We start from the raw sequence: 18,911 nt of genomic DNA, 5'->3' as shown, positions 1-18,911 counted from the left end.
CGCACGCCTCGCGCTATTACCGCGTCGAGCCTCCGTTGTCCCGGTCGAGTCTCAAGGGTCGCGAACCCGCACCACTCAACCCCCAGTGCAGAGTACCATCGATCATCACCGACCGATGACAAGTTTCACGCTTCCATCAGACCACTGGGCTCCAGTCCGAATTGTGTGTCACTCGCTTTTTTTCCCCGCTGAATAGGCTTCGATTCTCTGGATCCTTACACCATAGCCCCTCAATCCAGCTCCACCTTCAACATGACTCCATGGTAGATGTTCAGTCCACCCTCGCCCCGTTGACTTCGAGCTCACATGTGCACCGTCTTGAATCAACCCCGCGCTATTGTCTTGTCGAACCAACACAAGCCCTAGAGCACGTGCCGCGTGTTTCCACACCCATAAGTCGGTCACCATGAGCATCACGCTCCTATGTCGTCGTTGCCGATCTTACCACCGTCTTATCTACCAACCGACTCGCGTCGATCCGTCAGACTAACTAGTCCGACCAAGCCGACCTTCTCCGGCTAAACGACCCGCTCCAGGCTTTCAGATCATATTCCACGAATTTTCACCCATCACACGATAATTTCATCTTAGCTGACATGACTTTCCGATCACCTTCAAGCATCCATATTGTACCACCTGAACTTCTCACGATGCAATAGTACATGAAGCAAACCACGTCGTCGCCTCCCAGTACTAATAGCAATTTAACCAAACATTTTTTGCTTTCACGTGGTGCAACTTCTAGGCTCAACTCCCGATGCTCGTTAGTATTTGCTTTGTCCCATCCCTACCTTCCAACGAATGCACATCAATCAATGGATTTTTTTCTTTCGCTGAATCGATCTGCTGCCTGTTTTTGTTTCCAAAACAATCTTGTTTTTGCTTTTGCATACCGTACGTGAGCTGTCCGATCGAGCGCATGATCCGCCTGCAGCCTTGTCCGCTCCTGGGTCGCTGCCCACGCGGGCTCCCGCAGTCAGCGTCGTCGATCGACCGTCCTGCTGTCTGCCTGCCCCGTGAGCGGCGCGTAGCCGCTGCTTCATGTACGCTCGCCCGATCTTATCACGCACGTCGCGTCTCTCTGACCTTGCTTCTTGAATCTCGCCGACCTGTGTTGCTTGAGAAAATTCCATCTATCGTCTTGGCTTTCCTGTCGACTACCACGAGATCGCTCCCGGTCGCCTGACATACCATGAATCGAACTAATTTCTATCGCAGACTTCGACGTCATCACCTCTAGATCAACGACCACAACCTCAAATCGAACATTACTCATGATACCACTTGTTAAAATAATTCCGAGACACTCCGTCGATCATCCGAGGACCAACCAATCACACGAACACGACACAAGATTTGTTAACGAGGTTCACCGATATGGCTACATCCCCGGGACATGACTACAAGCGCTCCTCCCCGTGACACCGACACAATACCGCACCTGGCCGTCCTGGGCACCGACACATGCCGTCGGCTCCCCCTGCACGCCTATGCTATTATGTTGGCATATGTTACATCGTGTTTCTAGCCCCGCTATATATGAGAGGCCTAGGATACAAGTGTCCTATTAGGACACGACTCTATATCTTGTCTAAACACAATACTACTACAAGTCCAACTATAATCTACCTTGTACAAAATATTCGACACAATTTTAACATCTTCCATAAACTCTTTTTTGTCACTTATACTTTTCTCAAGTCCATGATATTGTTCATAGTTATAACCATTATATTCATGGCCGCATGATCAGCTGAACATATTTTCTCTCCAAACACGTATTGTCGATGACGCCACCAAATATACCAGGCTGTTGTTAAGAATATTTCTTTTATATTTGGTCGGTGTGGCCCAGAATTAGCACCGCCCTGTATATTCAGAAGATACCCGAGTATTTTACTCCCAGATGTATTAGCAAGCATTTCCCCTTCTATCAAATCCATCGGTCCCAATTTTTTCCAGATCTCCTTTGCATAAGCACAAGCAAAAAGGGTGGAAGGCCTTTTCATAACGACTGCCACTCGGATTAGATGAAGCCTGAGCTGAAGATCGTGGCTTGTATCAGATTCGCAACCAAACGAATACGTTTAGTTTTCAAGTGATACATACTGTCATCTGTCGAATATACATCGAATGGCTGGGACAGAATGGATTGAAACCTAAGGCCTAAGGCCAACTCCAACGTACGACCTCATTCTATCCGTGTGCGTTCGTTTGGGGGTAAAGGGACAAAGCAGGTCTTTCGATGCGCGGCCGCAAACGGAAGATGGTCCATTTTCTGTCCATTTTGAATCCATTCCCGACCCAAGTTTGAGTCGAGTTTGCGGCCGAACGGACAGCACGCGGACGAGCCGGACGCGCGCCCTTGTCCTCCCCTGGCCCGTCCATCGGTGGCACACGCGGCCATTTTCCCTCCCTTTCCTCCAAAACCCTCCCGCGCCCCGCCCTCCACTCTCCCGTGCCCTGCCCTTCCCCCTCCCTCCATCCACCATGACCGACGATGCCAATCCCGACGACCCACCATTGGCCACCCGCCCCATTGCAAAGAAAAAGAAGCCCCGGTCGGAGCTGACGCGGGAGGAGGCCGCCAAGCTGGACGCCGAATCGGCCAATAGGAGGAACTGGCGAACTGTCGCGCCGGAGAAGAAGGCCGCCGCCGAGTACGTTGCCGAGTGTTCCCTCCGGCGTGCGTTGCAGCACCAGGCCGACCTCGAAGACAAGGAGTTCATCGTCTCCAAGGCGCACACCCTCCTCATGCTGAGTATGAGCCGCCCCACGCTAGCCAATCTCTCCCATGCTGCCATGGCCGCGGCCCGCACAGGCTCCTCGGCCCATCATACGCCGCAGCACCGTTCCCCGAGCGCGTCCGTCACATAAGAGACGCCAGATGTTTGTGCTCTCCCGTCGCACGTCCATTGGCACACGAGATTCTCTACGTCACCAGACTGCATGGTGGTCGATTCGACCACGCCCGCGGGCGTCATCGACCTCAACATCATGCCGGGGTACAGTGGCGCTCGTCATTGTGAAGACGGCACACAAAGGAAGGAGCCCTGGTCGTTCGTGACGCCCACATGGCCGGAGCCCGTAAGCTGTTCGACGATATGCCACCGCCGACGCACACGACGACGGTTGAAGACCCTGACACGCATCGTTCATGCAACACGTCATCTTTGAGGGCCGTGGTGAGGCGTTCCACGTCCACGACCAAGAGCAAGCTTTCGATCCCGACGAGACCGAAAGCCAGGACGACCGTGATACCTATGATGATACTCAGTTCGCCAACCATGATGATGGTGATGAGGACGACCATGGCAACTCGTGGCATGCAGATGATGACTTGTATTGCGAAGATGAAGAAGAAAAGGTCGACATTTCGGCGGAGCCATTATTGTTTGTCGACGAGCTCACCCAAAAGGCTGAAGCACAAAAGAGGAGGAAAATCATTCGCATGGGATCATACACCCAAGCTGAGGACACTTTGATTTGCGAGAGTTGGAAGGAAATTGGCCAACATCCAATCAAAAGTGCCGAGCAAAAAGGGTTCGTCTTTTGGACAAGAGTACACAAGAACTTTCATGAGTGAAGAAAGTTTGCCCCCTACCAATTCGCAAGCACATGCGGCATCCATTCAGTCCAAAAACATGGACATTCATCCAACAAGAATGAAACAAATATTGTGTCGCGCTTGAGAGTGTCACAACCCGTCCCGTGAGCGACCTAGGCCTTGGTGACTTGATATGAACCTCTCGCGTTTCCATCATGCGTCCATTAATGTTGGCATGCCATTTAGGTTTCATGCATTGCATCCTTTCATGTCACAATTGCGGCCACATGTTTTATTGTGATGGTATTTCAATCTTTGGAAGCCTTCAAGGCCTGACACAAAGACAAGTCGTTCGCTCTCACCCATTGTTGGGTGCTCATAAAAGATTGCCCTAAGTTCAAAGACCAATACAACACTCTTAAGAAGAAGAGAGGACAGAAGGCGACCGTGGCTGACGATGGAGACGTGCTCAAGAGGCCGAGGGGCAGGACAAACTCCAAGGCCGACGAGAAGCGTGGTGCGTCTTCTATAGCGTTGCAAGGAACTTTGAAGACCATGATGAGCCAAAAGGAAATGCGGGAGGAGAGAAAGAGCAAAGGAAAGGAGGAGCAAATAAAGATATATCTTGATCTTCAAACGAAGAAGCTTGACCTGGAGAAGGCCGTGAAGAGGAGGAAGCTTGACATCAAGGAGGCCGCTCAACGCAAGAAGCTAGAGATCGAGGCCACCATTGCGGAGACAAAAGCCAAGGAGGTGGCACTAGCGTTGATGTGCATCGACAAGAACAACATGTCACCGGAGAGGAAGGCTTGATTCACGAACCGGCAGAAGGAGATGTTCGCCCGCGACGGCCTGAACTAGATGAGACCTCGACCGTGATGGCCGCGATGGCGGTCCTTTTTGAAGGCTGGTTGGTGTGTCGGACGCTCGCTTTGTTGCCGGCACGAAAAACTTGTCCATTTTGAAGGCTGACTGGTGTGCCGGCTGCTAGCTTTATTGTCGACACCAAACTTAAAGAGACCAATCTATAGGCTGCTCGTTTTGTTACCGGTCAGTATGATCTAGTTTGAACATGGCCGCTTGCATGATCTAGTTATGTTTTTTTTTCCGCATGTGCGTCCGAAATTCGGGGTCGTGTTCGACGCACGGCCGTCGTATCCACAAATTCGAACAAACACGACCCCATTACAATCCCAACCGGACGAAAAGCAGACTAAATGGACGTACGTTTGGGTTGCGCGTTGGAGTTGGCGTTGGAGTTGGCCTAAAAAGTGTTCCGTTATTTGGCTCATGCAAGTCTGCTCTGGGTTAACTATAACCACACTCGAGAGTCAAGACAGATAATGGTCAGTTGAACTAGAGACACTCATCACAGCACTGGCGCCACTGCGTGCTCCGTTGGTCATGACTCGGCAGCTTTGTTTCTTTTCCTCGCTCTTCTCCTTTTTGGACATGGAAGCAACTTTCTCCGTTTCCGTCTTGTCATCCTCCTTGGCCGCATCCCGCTCGTCGCCTTCCTCGGCGGCCTTTGATTCCTTGTCCTTCTCGGCCGCCTTTTCCTTGAGCTGGTCGATCAAGCGAGCGAGGCAGGCGTCGGCGTCGCGCGCGCTGCGCTTGGACGGCATCAGGCACTCGGCCACGTCGGCCGGCGTCATCTCCACGGCGCGCAGCAGCTCTCCGACGGCCCCGAACAGCGGGTGCGCGTCCACTCCCAGGTAGTTGCCGGCCAGCGTCCTGAACGCCTCGAACCCGCAGTAGGACATCTCGATGTGCATGTCCATGCGCCCGCGCCGGATCAGCGCCGGGTCCAGCTTGTCGAGGTGGTTGGTGGTGAAGACGATGATCCGCTCGCCGCTGTGCGCCGACCACAGCCCGTCGATGAAGTTGAGCAGGCCGGACAGCGTCAGGATGTTGCGCCTCTTGCGCGACTTGTCGTTGCCGTCTGCGGCGTCGTCGTGCGCGGGCGGCGGCGGCAGCTTGGTGGCGCGGCTGCCGGTGAGGTCGAGGGAGCAGTCGATGTCCTCGATGACGATGATGGACTTGCCCGTCGTCTCGATGAAGAGCTTGCGAAGATCGCTGTTGGTCTCGAGGGTGGTGAGCTCGATGTCGTAGATGTCGTAGTTGAGGTGGTTGGCCATGGCGGCGATCATGGTGGACTTGCCCGTTCCGGGAGGGCCGTGCAGCAGGTAGCCGCGCTTCCACGCCTTGCCGATCTGGCGGTAGTAGTCCTTGCTGTTGGCGAAGTCTTCGAGGTCATCCATGATCATCTGCTTCTTGGCCGGGTCCATGGCGAGGGTGTCAAAGGTGGTTGGGTGGTCGAAGTCGATGTAGCTCCACACCTCGTCCCTCCTAGAACTGGTAGACCGCCATGGGATTGGGAGAAGCTAGAATCAGCGATCCGACCCTAAACCAGAGATAATATTGATTCATTGATTGATTACGTACTGGTAGTTGAGCTCCTTCTTGTTGGAGTAGAGCCTGCGAGGACGGTTGCCGAACGTGACCTCTTGGCCGGCGCGGCGGACGTACGGCAGGTACTCGTCGACGACGAGCCGCCGGTGCCGCTCGTGGAACGTGAGGCGGCAGCACCGCCCCGACGCACGCCACGTCGCCTTCTCCTCCGCCACCGCCGACCACCACATGGTGACGCCCTTGAACTCGTCGGCCACCTCCTGCCCCTCCCGGAGGCTGAGCACGAAGCCGTGGCCCTCGACGGCGCCCTCCGCGCGCAGCTCCCGCGCCTCCCGCGAGCACACCGCGCTCAGGTACGCCAGCACCTCCGCGTAGGCGTCGCTCGACTTCACCTTGCCCTGGTACGAGTAGGAGTAGTCCTCCGGCTTGGCGGCGATGTCGATGGTGACGAACGGGTCGAGGAACGGGAGGAGCCGCCGCACGGGCCGCCGGAGGTGCTGGTTGAAGTACGTCCGGAGCACCCCGATGGGGGCGCACGCCGCCAACACCGGCGTCAGGTAGAACCACGCCGACGAGCGGAAGTGGTCCAACAGTACTCCACCCATCATCTCTGCCCCTGCCTTTGAGTTTGAGGTGCCTTCCTCCTCTGTTCATGTCGCGCTTGGTGTCTCCACGTCTTCGGTTATATACGACGAGTTGAAGCAGGGACGGGTGGTAAGAATGGTGTGAGCGCAAAGGATTTTCTTCGAAATCCACCCCTGGCGTCCCTTTATCTCACAGTTTATTAGTGACACAATCATCCAAAAAGAATTTCAGCCTGTCACTTCCACATGGTTTGGTTTGGCTCCTTTTATCGAAAATTGTAATCAGCAAATGTGATTCCTTGTACCCCGCGCTACTCAGTTGTTGTTTGGTTCTATACCTAACAATGTCACGCTTTGTCACATAATATTGTCATATTTGTTTAAGATTAATTTTTTTAAAATGAGAGTCACAAGTTAAAAAAACATAAGTGAATCTTGTCATATTTTTTAAGTGTATATGATGTGAGACTCTAATATGAGTTGTCTAAGTTGTGGTTTGAACCAAACACCCATCTCAATTAATTAAATTTGCTTAACCTTAGATGCGACAACTTTTGACAAACTTAGTAACAAACCAAACAGCCCCTCGATCTGCACCACTAGTCGCCCAATGCACTTTGTCTACACCTCACTGGCTTGAAAACGCATTTTGGGTCAATCGATTTTAAAAGGAAGAAAGGAGCACTCGGAGGGAGGAAGCAATAGCAACCTCCGGTTCTTCGGAGAAGCGATCTAGGTCTATCTTAAGGTGGCACACGACTCCCTTATATATCTTAAGATGGCGGGCTCAACACATTAACTACCTTATTAGGGGTGTTGGGGAGTGTGCGGTTCCCCAGAAAATTGTTCATGGCCAGGGTTAGAGAGATGGCCTGGGTGGCGGCGGCACGACGGTGGTTGGTAGCTGGGGGAAGGGCGGGGCGACAAGGCTAGCACGGGATCACCATCAACCGCGGTCCGCAGCGGTTGAGGGAAAGGCGGGGCGAAGAGGCTACCACGAAAGCGTCGCGGTCACAGGTGACGGCAACAAGCGGTGAGGTCCATGGTAGATCGGCGATTCAAAGCTAGAAGATGAACAATGAATCATTTCAAAGGTTGAAAAGGATGATCTGGTCATCCATCTTGCATCCAATGGTTCTTAACTATTCGACTTATCCAAATTCAATTTTCAGTCTCCTCACATCAAGCCAGTCCACCAAGTGTCAACCTCTAAGCATTCAATCTGGTGCATGAACCGGGAAACGACGCAAGGAGCAACGACCACATCCCCCCTCCTCCTTTGTTTATCTCAGAATAGTTCCTCTCATGCCTCGATATTGCAATCTCTGCATCCATTATGAGCTCATCTCTCTTGTGTCGCCAACGCCACCTCCGTCGCAAGCATACCTATGCCGTGCCCCCACCTTTACACCACCACGTCGAGCTGGTTCGCCAAGGCATAACGATGGGCCGTCATCGTGGTCTCTGTCTCCTCCTCCAACCAACAACACATGACATGACGGATGGCGAGGCGTGTTGCCTCCCATGTTTTGATGCTCCGATGAGGCACATGTGTCGTCGATCACCTAATATATGATGTATGTTTTTTTCACCATTGTACATATTTTTGGGGGGAGTTGATCGGACAATGCAAGATATGGACGATTTATGTACGAGAAAAATAAAGTAAGTTTAGAGAATGTTTACTTTGGAAGCATCGATTGGTCAGTTTGCATGATTGCTTGTCGCAACTAGGCACGAATTGCACTAGCTTGTAAAATTGCATTATTTTTTAAAGGCAACTTAGGCACAAACAACATGGTCAAACGCTAGTTGGCAAATTTGCATGATTTTTTAGTGCCAATTTAGGTACAAATAGCATGGTCACATTTTTTGCAAAATGATTTTTTTATCACACAGAACAATGGCAACAACGTCACATCCATGTTTACAACTCCGTATGTCTTTGAGCTGACAAATTCACTTGTAGAATGAGTTATACATTCGACAAATTTGTTTTGTATTTTTTTTACTTTAGAAAATTATCATCCAACTAAGTTCGTAATACATGAGAGCAACTTCAATGGGACGACCCATTTCGTCCGTCGCCGTCCTTTTGGGTCGGTGCGGACAAAAAAGATGTCACAACACGTCGACCCATTTTACGCGTCCTGTCGGTGTCCGCCCCCAACCACCGCGGTCAACATTATTTATGACGACCGACATCCTCGGGCCCACGCGTAAGCGACGGCGGACGACCTTTTTTAATCCGAGCGTGCGGTGGTTCCGCCATCTGCTTTCAGAACCCCGCCCGTCCACATCCAGCCACCTCCTCGGCGACCAAAACCCTAGCACCATGGCCGGTGGCTTCCCAAACAAGGGCAAAGCCCCGCTCTATCCCCGCGCCATCTCCTCATCGTCGTCTTCCCACCGGCCTTGCCAGCGTGTGAGCGTCCCGGTGCACCAAGCGCGGTGGCACTGGGAGCACCACGTGCCGCTTCCTTACCCCGATATCACGTTGCCGCACGGCTGGCATCTGGATCCAGAGAGGATTCCGACCGGCCGTGTCGCGGTCGGCGCGGGTGCATGCGGAGGAGGTGAGCCGCCGTCGACGTCTGCTGACAACGGAGCAACGGCGAGACCCTGCGTACGCGTCCGACTCCCCTAACTGGGAGTTGTGGTTCGCGGTGGAGCATGAGGACCAGCATCGTCGTGGTGTGCGCGAAGTGCAGCCAGGAGGCCCTGTGCCGCCCCCGCCTATCGTCAGCGACGAAAACCAAGAGGCTGAGGCCGCCTACCAGGTGGCGCTGGCAGCTATTCTCCGCGACAGCTAGGAGGAAGCGCGGCGCAGGGCCAACGAGGAGGCGGCGTACCAGCAACAACTCGCGGAGGCAATCGCGCTGTCGGCCGCCGGCGACTGCGTCATGCCACCTCCGCCGAAGCCTAAGCCCACGGAGCCGCGGGAGGTCTACGAGTGGACCGGCGTCGTCCACGAGTTCGTTAGTGCGCCGCCCATCTGGCTGGGCGCGAAACCGCATCAGTAGCAAGCCTACCTCGAGCATTGAAGGGCGCATCACCTGCGGGCGGAATGGCCTTCGGTTGATGGAGGTGGAGATGGAGGCGGAGGAGGAACGACGGGAGGCGGAGGCGGAGGAGCGTGCCCCTGCTGCGTTGTACCGCCACCAGCACAACCCGCGCCGGCAGGACAGACGAGGGAGGCGCAGGCAGCTGAGCTGTGGAACACGGCGTTCCCCTGGGCTGGCCCTGCGCCTACGCTGGTTGACCTCACCGGCTCCGACGACAACGCCGCCGCCGCCTAGGGCTGCCCTCATAGTTTTTGTTTTTTTATGTTTAATTAGTATAATGCGGACGCGTGGACTCTCGCCGGCCTTCGTGGTCGGCTTTTAATGTTTAATTATGCATCTATATATATTTTCGCACGCCGACAAAAAATAGGTCCGGTCAGCGTCGGACGCATGCGTCGACTCATTTACGAAAACGGACGTTCGTGTCCGACTCGTCGATCAAATAGACAAAAATGAACAAAATCGTCGCCTTGTTCGGGTTGGCCCGTTGGAGTTGCCCTGACAACTTTCTGTACATGCACGGTGGAGACCTCTGAGATCAGCTCCGATGCTTTCCACTCGTTCAACCCATTGATTTTGGATGAAAGAGGTGAATGAGATCAATCTACTAATTTTCGTACGAGTCATGATGCAGGGACGGGTGGTAAGAATGGTGAGTGCAAAGAATTTTCTCGGAAATCCACTCCTGACATCCTTTTATTTCACCGTCTAGTGACACAATCAGTCAAAAAGAATTTCAACCTGTCAGTTTCACATGGTTTCGTTTGGTTCCTTTTATCAAATATTGTAATTGGCCAATGCTCGCTTCGTGTATCCGGCATGCGACTCAATCTGCGCCACTAGTCGCCGAGTGCACTTTATCTGCACATCTATATTCGTGATAGCCTAATTCGGCCCCTCAAACGACAATATATGCGGACATTGATGGGACACGCTTAATATTTGATACACTTCATTCGCGTATTTTATATTATATTCATACCTTTTTTCAGGGATCTTATATCCATACTACACATGCGATGTTAAAGTTAAGCTACTCTACCTGATCAAATATTGAACAACAAAATCAGATGCAAATGAATACATGATCGGCTGCAAACCGACATCAAACATCATCTTAAGTTTACCGGACATAGTTCTTAAATTTCTACAACTAAAAAAGACGTAAACAATGCGGAGGGGAGGAAGATCACCACTTCCTCATAGGGCCTATGCCCTTTCGGTCGCCGGCGCAACTGTAGCCGTCTGCGGCTGGAGGAGAGTCTTGATCGTCATAGGAGAAGGTGCAGCTATTGCCGTCTTTGTCGGAGGAGGAGGAGAGGACGTGAGCCCCTTCATCCGATGGACCACCATGTTCTGCTCCCGCTTCAACTTGGCGACCTGAGCCACCTCCGCCGTTTTCTCCTTCGCCACGCGCTACGACTGCTCAATAGCAAGCCGGAGCGCCTTGGTGTTCTTCCATCGGAGGCAGCGAGTGTTCGTATCCGTCGTCGTGAGGGATTGGTGGCACACCCATGCGAGGAGGCATTTCTCCTCGTCGGGCTCCGCAGACATCCCGAGCGGCGGCGCGCGAACTGCTCCGCCACTTCCTTCCTTTTGCTCGTTGTTTCTCGCGACGGGCGGCGTGTGCCTCCGACTCCGGAGTACGCGGGCACTAGCCCCCATCGATGCCCGCGTGAAAGTGCGGCCGACGAGTGGAGGAGATGGCATGGGGCTGGTGCAGACTGCGATGTCCTGTCGAAGCTGCGTGCGGGCCGGGAGGGACCAGCTACGGCGTTTGTGCTATTCCAGCCCGGGATCTGCGGCGACGCTCCAGATCCGGATCTGGGCCGATGTCCACCTTGGACCGCTCCAAGGCAACACGGAGGGTGATGACCCACAAGTATAGGGGATCAATCGTAGTCCTTTCGATAAGTAAGAGTGTCGAACCCAATGAGGAGCAGAAGGATCTGACAAGTGATTTTCAGCAAGGTATGATCTGCAGGCACTGAAATTGTCGCTAACAAGTGATTGTGTGGTGAGATGATTCGTAGCAAGCAACAAGTAACAAAAGTATCAACGGTGCTGTAAAGTGGCCCAATCCGTTTTGTAGCAAGGGACAAGCATGGACAAAGTCTTATAGGAGGAAAAACGCTCCCGAGGACACACGGGAATTTCTGTCATGCTAGTTTCATCATGTTCATGTGATTCGCGTTCGTTACTTTGATAGTTTGATATGTGGGTGGACCGGTGCTTGGGTACTGCCCTTACTTGGACAAGCATCCCACTTATGATTAACCCCTCTCGCAAGCATCCGCGACTACGAAAGAAGAATTAAGACAAAGTCTAACCATAGCATTAAACTAGTGGATCCAAATCAGCCCCTTACGAAGCAACGCATAAACTAGGGTTTAAGCTTCTGTCACTCTAGCAACCCATCATCTACTTACTACTTCCCAATGCCTTCATCTAGGCCCAAATAATGGTGAAGTGTTATGTAGTCGACGTTCACATAACACCACTAGAGGAAAACAACAAACAACATATCAAAATACCGAACGAATACCAAATTCACATTACTATTATTAGCATGACTTATCCCATGTCCTCAGGAACAAAAGTAACTACTCACAAAGCATAATCATATTCATGATCAGAGAGGTAATGAGTAGCATCAAGGATCTGAACATAAAATCTTCCACCAAATAATCCAACTAGCATCAACTACAAAGAGTAATCAACACTACTAGCAACCTTACAAGTATCAATCGGAGTCACGAGACGGAGATTGGTTACAAGTGATGAACTAGGGTTTGGAGATGACATGGTGCTGATAAAGATGTTGATGGTGACGAGTCCCCTCCGATGAGAGGAGTGTTGGTGATGACGATGGCGACGATTTCCCCCTCCGGGAGGGAAGTTTCCCCGGCAGGATCGTCCTGCCGGAGCTCTAGATTGGTTCTGCTCAAGTTCCACCTCGTGGCGGCGGCGAAACCACGAAAAAGCTCCTCCTTGATTTTTTTCCTCGACGAAACCCTCCATATAGAAAAAGAGGGGGGCCAGTGGGCTTCCCACAAGCCCCCATGGCGTGGCCTGGGGGGTGGCTGCACCGTGCAGGCTTGTGGGCACCCCCTGGTGCCCCTCTGGCACTTCTTCGACCCAGTATTTTTGATAAATTGGGAAAAAAATCACCGATGATTTTCACGGCGTTTGGAGTTGCGTAGAATAGGTATATCAACTTTGCTCCACTTTCAGGCCAGAATTCCAGTTGCCGGTATTCTCCCTCTTCATGTAGACCTTGCAAAATAAGAGAGAAAAGGCATAAGAATTGTACCGTGAAGTGAAATAACAGCCAAAGAAGCGATAAATATCAACATGAAAACATGATGCAAAATGGACGTATCAACTCCCCCAAGCTTAGACCTCGCTTGTCCTCAAGCGAAAGCCAAGCTCAATAAATATGTCCACATGTTTAGGGAGAGAGGTGTCGACAAAACAAGATACGAACATGCATGCATCATGATCAAGATCAGAACAACAATACCAACATATAATCTCTCATGCTAAAGTGATAATTCCTTCACAAAGTAAAGCATGGATCAAGAACCTTACCGAGAAGTAACAACCGATAGCCATTAGTCATTGAAGCAATTACAATTTATCACAACATCGGAAAGAGTCAAATAAGAGCTTGTAAAGCAAATCCACATACTCAATCATTCTTTTGTTCTCTACAATTGCTACAACTCACGTGGTACTCATGAGATCAAAGTTTCAGCTGGACACTGAGAAAGATAGGGGCTTACAGTTTTGCCTCCCAACTGCTTACCTCAAGGGTAATGTCAACAATAATAATTCATGAATGCCTACCTATAAGTTGACATATGAATATAGATCTTTCCCAAGCATGTGACGGTAGCCAAGACAAAGGCAAAATAAGGAATTGGTGAAGATCACCATGACTCTTTCAAGGGTAAAAAGTAAGGGTAGAAGATAGGCCCTTCGCAGAGGGAAGCAGAGGTTGTCATGCGCTTTTGAGGTTTGGATGTGTGTCCTCTTAGTGCGGAGGAACGTCACTTTATATTGCCTCCTGTGACAAAGAACTTTATTATGCAGTCTGTCACTTTTATGTCTTCCTCATCACAGGTTCGTATAAAGCTTTTATGTCTTCCGTGAGGTAGGGATTGATGACCTTCTCGAAGATCTTGTCCTTCGAAGCTTTTGGGGAAGTCATAGCGATCTAGATCTGCAACAATAACAGGCTCGAAACAAAAAACAGAGGAAATATGCGTGATGCACGGGTCAGACCAAACGGAAGTATAAATAATGAATTTTTTCAGACCAGAAGGAGCACCCCGCACGAAAACGGAGTCCGGGAGGCGCACGAGGTGGCCACAAGCCCTCACGGCGTGGCCAGGGGGTGGGCCTGCGCCGTGCAGGCTTGTCGCCTCCTCGGGTAATTTCCGGACTACTTCCATTTTTTGTATTTTTTTCAAATATTCCAAAACGGAGAAAATTTCCTACTGGAAAAGTTTTGGACTCTGTTTTCTTACCGAATCACATACCTCTTCGTTTTCGGAGTCTCAAACAGGCTCATAAATGTCCCTTAGGTATTCTTCCGGAGTTATGGTATTGATGATATTGCTTTCAACATTAATGGGAGTACCTGAGATATAGTGCTTGATTCTGTGCCCATTTACCACTCTCGGACAATTACCTTCCGTGTTGTTGATATTGATAGCACCGGAACGATATACTTCCTCAACAACATAGGGACCTTCCCATTTAGAGAGAAGCTTGCCTGCAAATAATCTTAAAGGAGAGTTATATAGCAAGACATAATCACCTACATTGAACTCACGCTTTTGTATTCTCTTATCATGCCATCTATTGACCTTTTCTTTGAACAACTTGGCATTCTCATATGCCTGAGTTCTCCACACATCAAGCGAGCTAATATCAAATAACCTCTTCTCACCGGCAAGTTTGAAATCAAAGTTGAGCTCTTTGATTGCCCAATAAGCTTTATGCTCTAGCTCAAGAGGTAAGTGACATGCTTTACCGCACACCATTTTGTACGGAGACATGCCCATGGGATTCTTATAGGCAGTTCTATAAGCCCACAGTGCATCATCGAGCTTCTTAGACCAATTCTTTCTAGACCTGTTGACAGTCTTTTGCAGAATCAGTTTAATCTCTCTATTTATTAGCTCCACTTGACCACTGGACTGAGGGTGGTAGGGAGACGCAATTCTATGGTTGACGTCGTACTTAGCAAGCGTTTTACGGAAAGCACCATGAATGAAGTGTGAACCACCGTCGGTCATTAGATATCTAGGGACTCCAAATCTAGGGAAGATAACTTCTTTCAGCATCTTGATAGAAGTGTTGTGATCAGCACTACTAGTGGGGATAGCTTCTATCCACTTAGTGACGTAATCAACAGCAACTAAGATGTGAGTATATCCATTGGATTTTAGAAAAGGTCCCATATAATCAAAGCCCCAGACATCAAATGGTTCAATGACAAGTGAATAGTTCATAGGCATTTCCTGACGTTTGCTAATATTACCTATTCTTTGACATTCGTCACAAGACAAGACAAACTTACGGGCATCCTTGAAGAGAGTGGGCCAATAGAAACCTGATTGCAATATCTTGTGTGCAGTTCTATCTCCCGCATGGTGTCCTCCGTAGGCCTCGGAGTGACACTTCTGTAGGATCTGTCCCTGTTCATGTTCAGGTACACAACATCTAATAACACCATCTACTCCTTCCTTATAAAGGTGAGGATCATCCCAAAACTAGTGTCTCAATTCAAAGAAGAGTTTCTTCTTTTGCTAGTATGTGAAACTAGGTGGTACATATTTGACAACGATATAGTTTGCATAATCAGCATACCACGGTGCACTACGCGAAGCATTGATGACATTCAATTGCTCATTAGGAAATTTATTATCAATAGGTTGTGGGTCATCAAGAATGTTCTCCAACCTAGACAAGTTATCTGCTACGGGGTTATCAGCACCCTTTCTGTCGACAACGTGCAAATCAAATTCTTGTAGCAAGAGAACCCATCTGATAAGTCTAGGTTTAGCGTCTTTCTTCTCCATAAGGTACTTAATATCAGCATGATCAGTGTGAATAGTGACTTTGGAATCAACTATGTAAGACTTGAACTTTTCACATGCAAACACGACTGCTAAAAATTCCTTCTCTGTAGTAGCATAGTTTCTCTGGGCACTGTCTAGAGTTTTACTAGCATAGTGAATAACTTTCAACTTCTTATCGACTCTTTGCCCTAGAACAGCACCAACAGCATAATTACTAGCATCACACATGATTTCAAAAGGTAAGTTCCAATCAGGTGGTTGAACAATAGGTGCAGTTATCAAAGCCCTCTTAAGTATTTCGAAGGCTTCCTCACAATCATTGTCAAAAACAAAAGGAATATCCTTTTGCAAGAGATTGGTAAGAGGCCTAGAAATCTTAGAGAAGTCTTTAATGAACCTTCTATAGAAACCAGCATGACCAAGGAAACTTCTTATCCCTTTGATATCTGTGGGGTATGGCATCTTCTCGATTGCATCAACCTTAGCCTTATCGACTTCAATACCTCTTTCAGAAATTTTATGTCCTAAGACGATGCCTCCATTGACCATAAAGTGGCACTTCTCCTAATTCAAGACAAGATTGGTGTCTTTACATCTCTGTAAGACTCGATCAAGGTTGCTGAGGCAATCATCAAAGGAAGACCCGTAAACTGAGAAGTCATCCATGAAAACCTCAACAATCTTTTCACAAAAGTCAGAGAATATAGCCATCATACATCTTTGAAAGGTGGCAGGTGCATTACATAAGCCAAAAGGCATACGTCTATAAGCAAAGGTACCGAAAGGGCAGGTGAAAGTAGTTTTCTCCTGATCAAATTGTGCAACTGGTATTTGGGAGAAACCAGAATAACCGTCTAGAAAGCAGAAGTGTGTGTGTTTCGACAGCCGTTCTAGCATTTGGTCTATAAAAGGTGGAGAGTAATGATCATTCCTAGTGGCTTTATTCAGTTTCCTGAAATTGATCACCATCCTATAGCCAGTAATAATCCTCTGTGGGATCAACTCATCCTTATCATTAGGGACAACGGTAATGCCTCCCTTCTTAGGAACGCAATGCACCGGACTCACCCAATCGCTATGAGCAACAGGATAAATGACACCTGCTTCCAGGAGCTTTAGTATTTGTTTTCTTACTACCTCTTTCATCTTAGGATTCAATCTCCTTTGATGATCTGCAACTGGTTTGAAATCAGGATCAGTTTTAATCTTGTGCTGGCATAGGGTAGGACTAATGCCCTTAAGATCATCAAGAGTATATCCAATAGCAGCACGGTGCTTCCTCAGAGTTTTTAGTAACTTCTTTTCTTCATGCTCTCAGAGTCTAGCAGTAATAATAACAGGATATATCTCATTTTCATCAAGGTAGGCATACTTAAGAGTATCAGGCAACTGTTTAAGCTCGAACACAGGATCACCCTTTGGTGGGGGTGGATCCCCAAGCAGTTCAACAGGCAAGTTATTCTTAAGGATAGGGTATTGTTCTAAGACAACTCTATCTATCTCATCCCTTTCATCCATATGAATATCATTTTCATGCTCGAGCAAGTATTGCTCTAAGGGATCAGTAGGAGGCACGACAATAGAGGCTAAGGCAATAGTTTCATCCCTACTAGGAAACTCCTTTTCATGAGGTTGTCTACCAAACTTAGAGAAATTAAACTCATGTGACACACCTTCAAAGCCAACAGTGACAGTTTGCTTCTCACAATCAATATGAGCATTGACAGTATTGAGGAAAGGTCTGCCAAATATGATGGGACAAAAGCTATCTTGTGCGGTAGCAAGAACGAGGAAATCAGCAGGATACTTCGTTTTACCACACAAGACTTCAACATCCCTAACAATTCGCACAGGGCAGATAGTATCTCTATTGGCAAGCTGAATAGTGACATCAATAGGCTCTATCTCAACAGGTGCAATCTCATCTTTGATTTCATCATATAAGGATTGAGGTATTGCACTAACACTAGCACCCACGTCACATAAGCCATGATAACAATGATCTCCTATCTTAAAAGAAAACACAGGCATGCCAACAACATGCCTATGTTTGTCTCTAGCGTGAGGTTTAGCAATTATAGCAGCATCTTCACAGAAGTGAATATTATGTCCCTCAACTTCTTCAGACAGAAGATCTTTGATAATAGCAATGCTAGGTTCAACTCTAATTTTCTCAGGGGGTGTAGGTGTTCTAATGTAGCCTCTACATATCACAATTGAAGCTTTAGAATGATCCTTTATCCTAACAGGGAAAGGTGGTTTCTCAATGTAAGCACTGGGAACAACAGGATCATTATAGGCAATGACTTTCTCTTCAACTGGAGTGGGTTTAACTGCATTGACTTCTAAAGGAGGACGATATTTAAACCACTTCTATTTGGGGAGATCAATATGAGCAACAAAAGATTCACACAATGAAGCTACTATCTCAGAGTCAAGTCCATACTTAGCGCTAAAATCACTAAAGGTATTTGTCTCAACAAAGGATTTAACGCAATCAAACGTGAAATTCATACCTGACTCCTTACCTTCTTCAAGCTCCCAATCTTAAGAGTTGCGTTTAATTCTCTCCAATAAATTCCATTTGAAGTCAATATCTCTCTTCATAAAACAACCGGTACAAGAAGTTTTAAGCATGGTGCGATCATCATGAGAAAGCCGAGCATGGAAGTTCTGAATGATAATTTCTCTCGAGAGCTCATGATTGGGGCATGAATATAACATTGATTTAAGCCTCCCCCAAGCTTGAGCGATGCTTTCTCTGTCACGAGGCCAAAACTTGTAAATATAATTTCGATCACGATGTACTAAATGCATAGGATAAAACTTTTGATGAAATTCCAATTTCAACCGATTGTAGTCCCATGATCCAGTATCATCACATAGCCTATACCATGTCAACGCCTTATCCTTCAAAGATAAAGGAAAGACCTTCTTCTTGACCTCATCCTCGGGCACACCTGCAAGCTTAAATAAACCACAAACTTCATCTACATAGATAAGATGCAAGTCGGGATGTGATGTTCCATCTCCTGTAAAAGGATTAGCCAGCAGTTTCTCAAGCATACCCGAAGGAAATTCAAAGAAAATATTTTCAGTAGGTACAGAAGGTTGAGGAGAAACTCTTTGTACTTCCTTTTGAGGTGAACATACCCCGAACAAGCCCCTCAAAGGATTAATATCCATAGTGACAAGTGACAATAAATTTCAG

The 18,911-nt window shown here is 48.7% G+C and overlaps 1 protein-coding gene across 1 annotated transcript; it reads right to left on the bottom strand.

The window, feature by feature from the left end:
• Positions 1-4,806: 4,806 nt before the first annotated feature.
• Positions 4,807-6,680, bottom strand: LOC123444941 (AAA-ATPase At3g28610-like). The gene is made up of 2 exons (XM_045121832.1): positions 5,993-6,680; positions 4,807-5,902 (listed from the first exon to the last, which is right to left on the bottom strand). Exons 1-2 carry the CDS (start codon positions 6,565-6,567, stop codon positions 4,879-4,881), a joined length of 1,599 nt encoding a protein of 532 aa, XP_044977767.1. The 5' UTR covers positions 6,568-6,680; the 3' UTR covers positions 4,807-4,878.
• Positions 6,681-18,911: the final 12,231 nt, after the last annotated feature.

The sequence above is a fragment of the Hordeum vulgare genome, chromosome 3H, assembly GCF_904849725.1.
Source record: "Hordeum vulgare subsp. vulgare chromosome 3H, MorexV3_pseudomolecules_assembly, whole genome shotgun sequence".
In the NCBI taxonomy this organism is placed as follows: domain Eukaryota; kingdom Viridiplantae; phylum Streptophyta; class Magnoliopsida; order Poales; family Poaceae; genus Hordeum; species Hordeum vulgare.
Note: the sequence above shows the minus strand (reverse complement) of the source record. Positions and strands in the feature narration are given on the sequence as shown.

What these genes read in the sequence shown, in the direction of transcription:
- LOC123444941 (XM_045121832.1), bottom strand. Translation starts at nt 6,567, where the DNA reads ATGATGGGTGGAGTACTGTTGGACCACTTCCGCTCGTCGGCGTGGTTC. An exon ending in AAGAAGGAGCTCAACTACCA is followed by an intron (nt 5,903 to 5,992) that starts GTACGTAATCAA and finishes GCGGTCTACCAG; the next exon opens with TTCTAGGAGGGACGAGGTGT.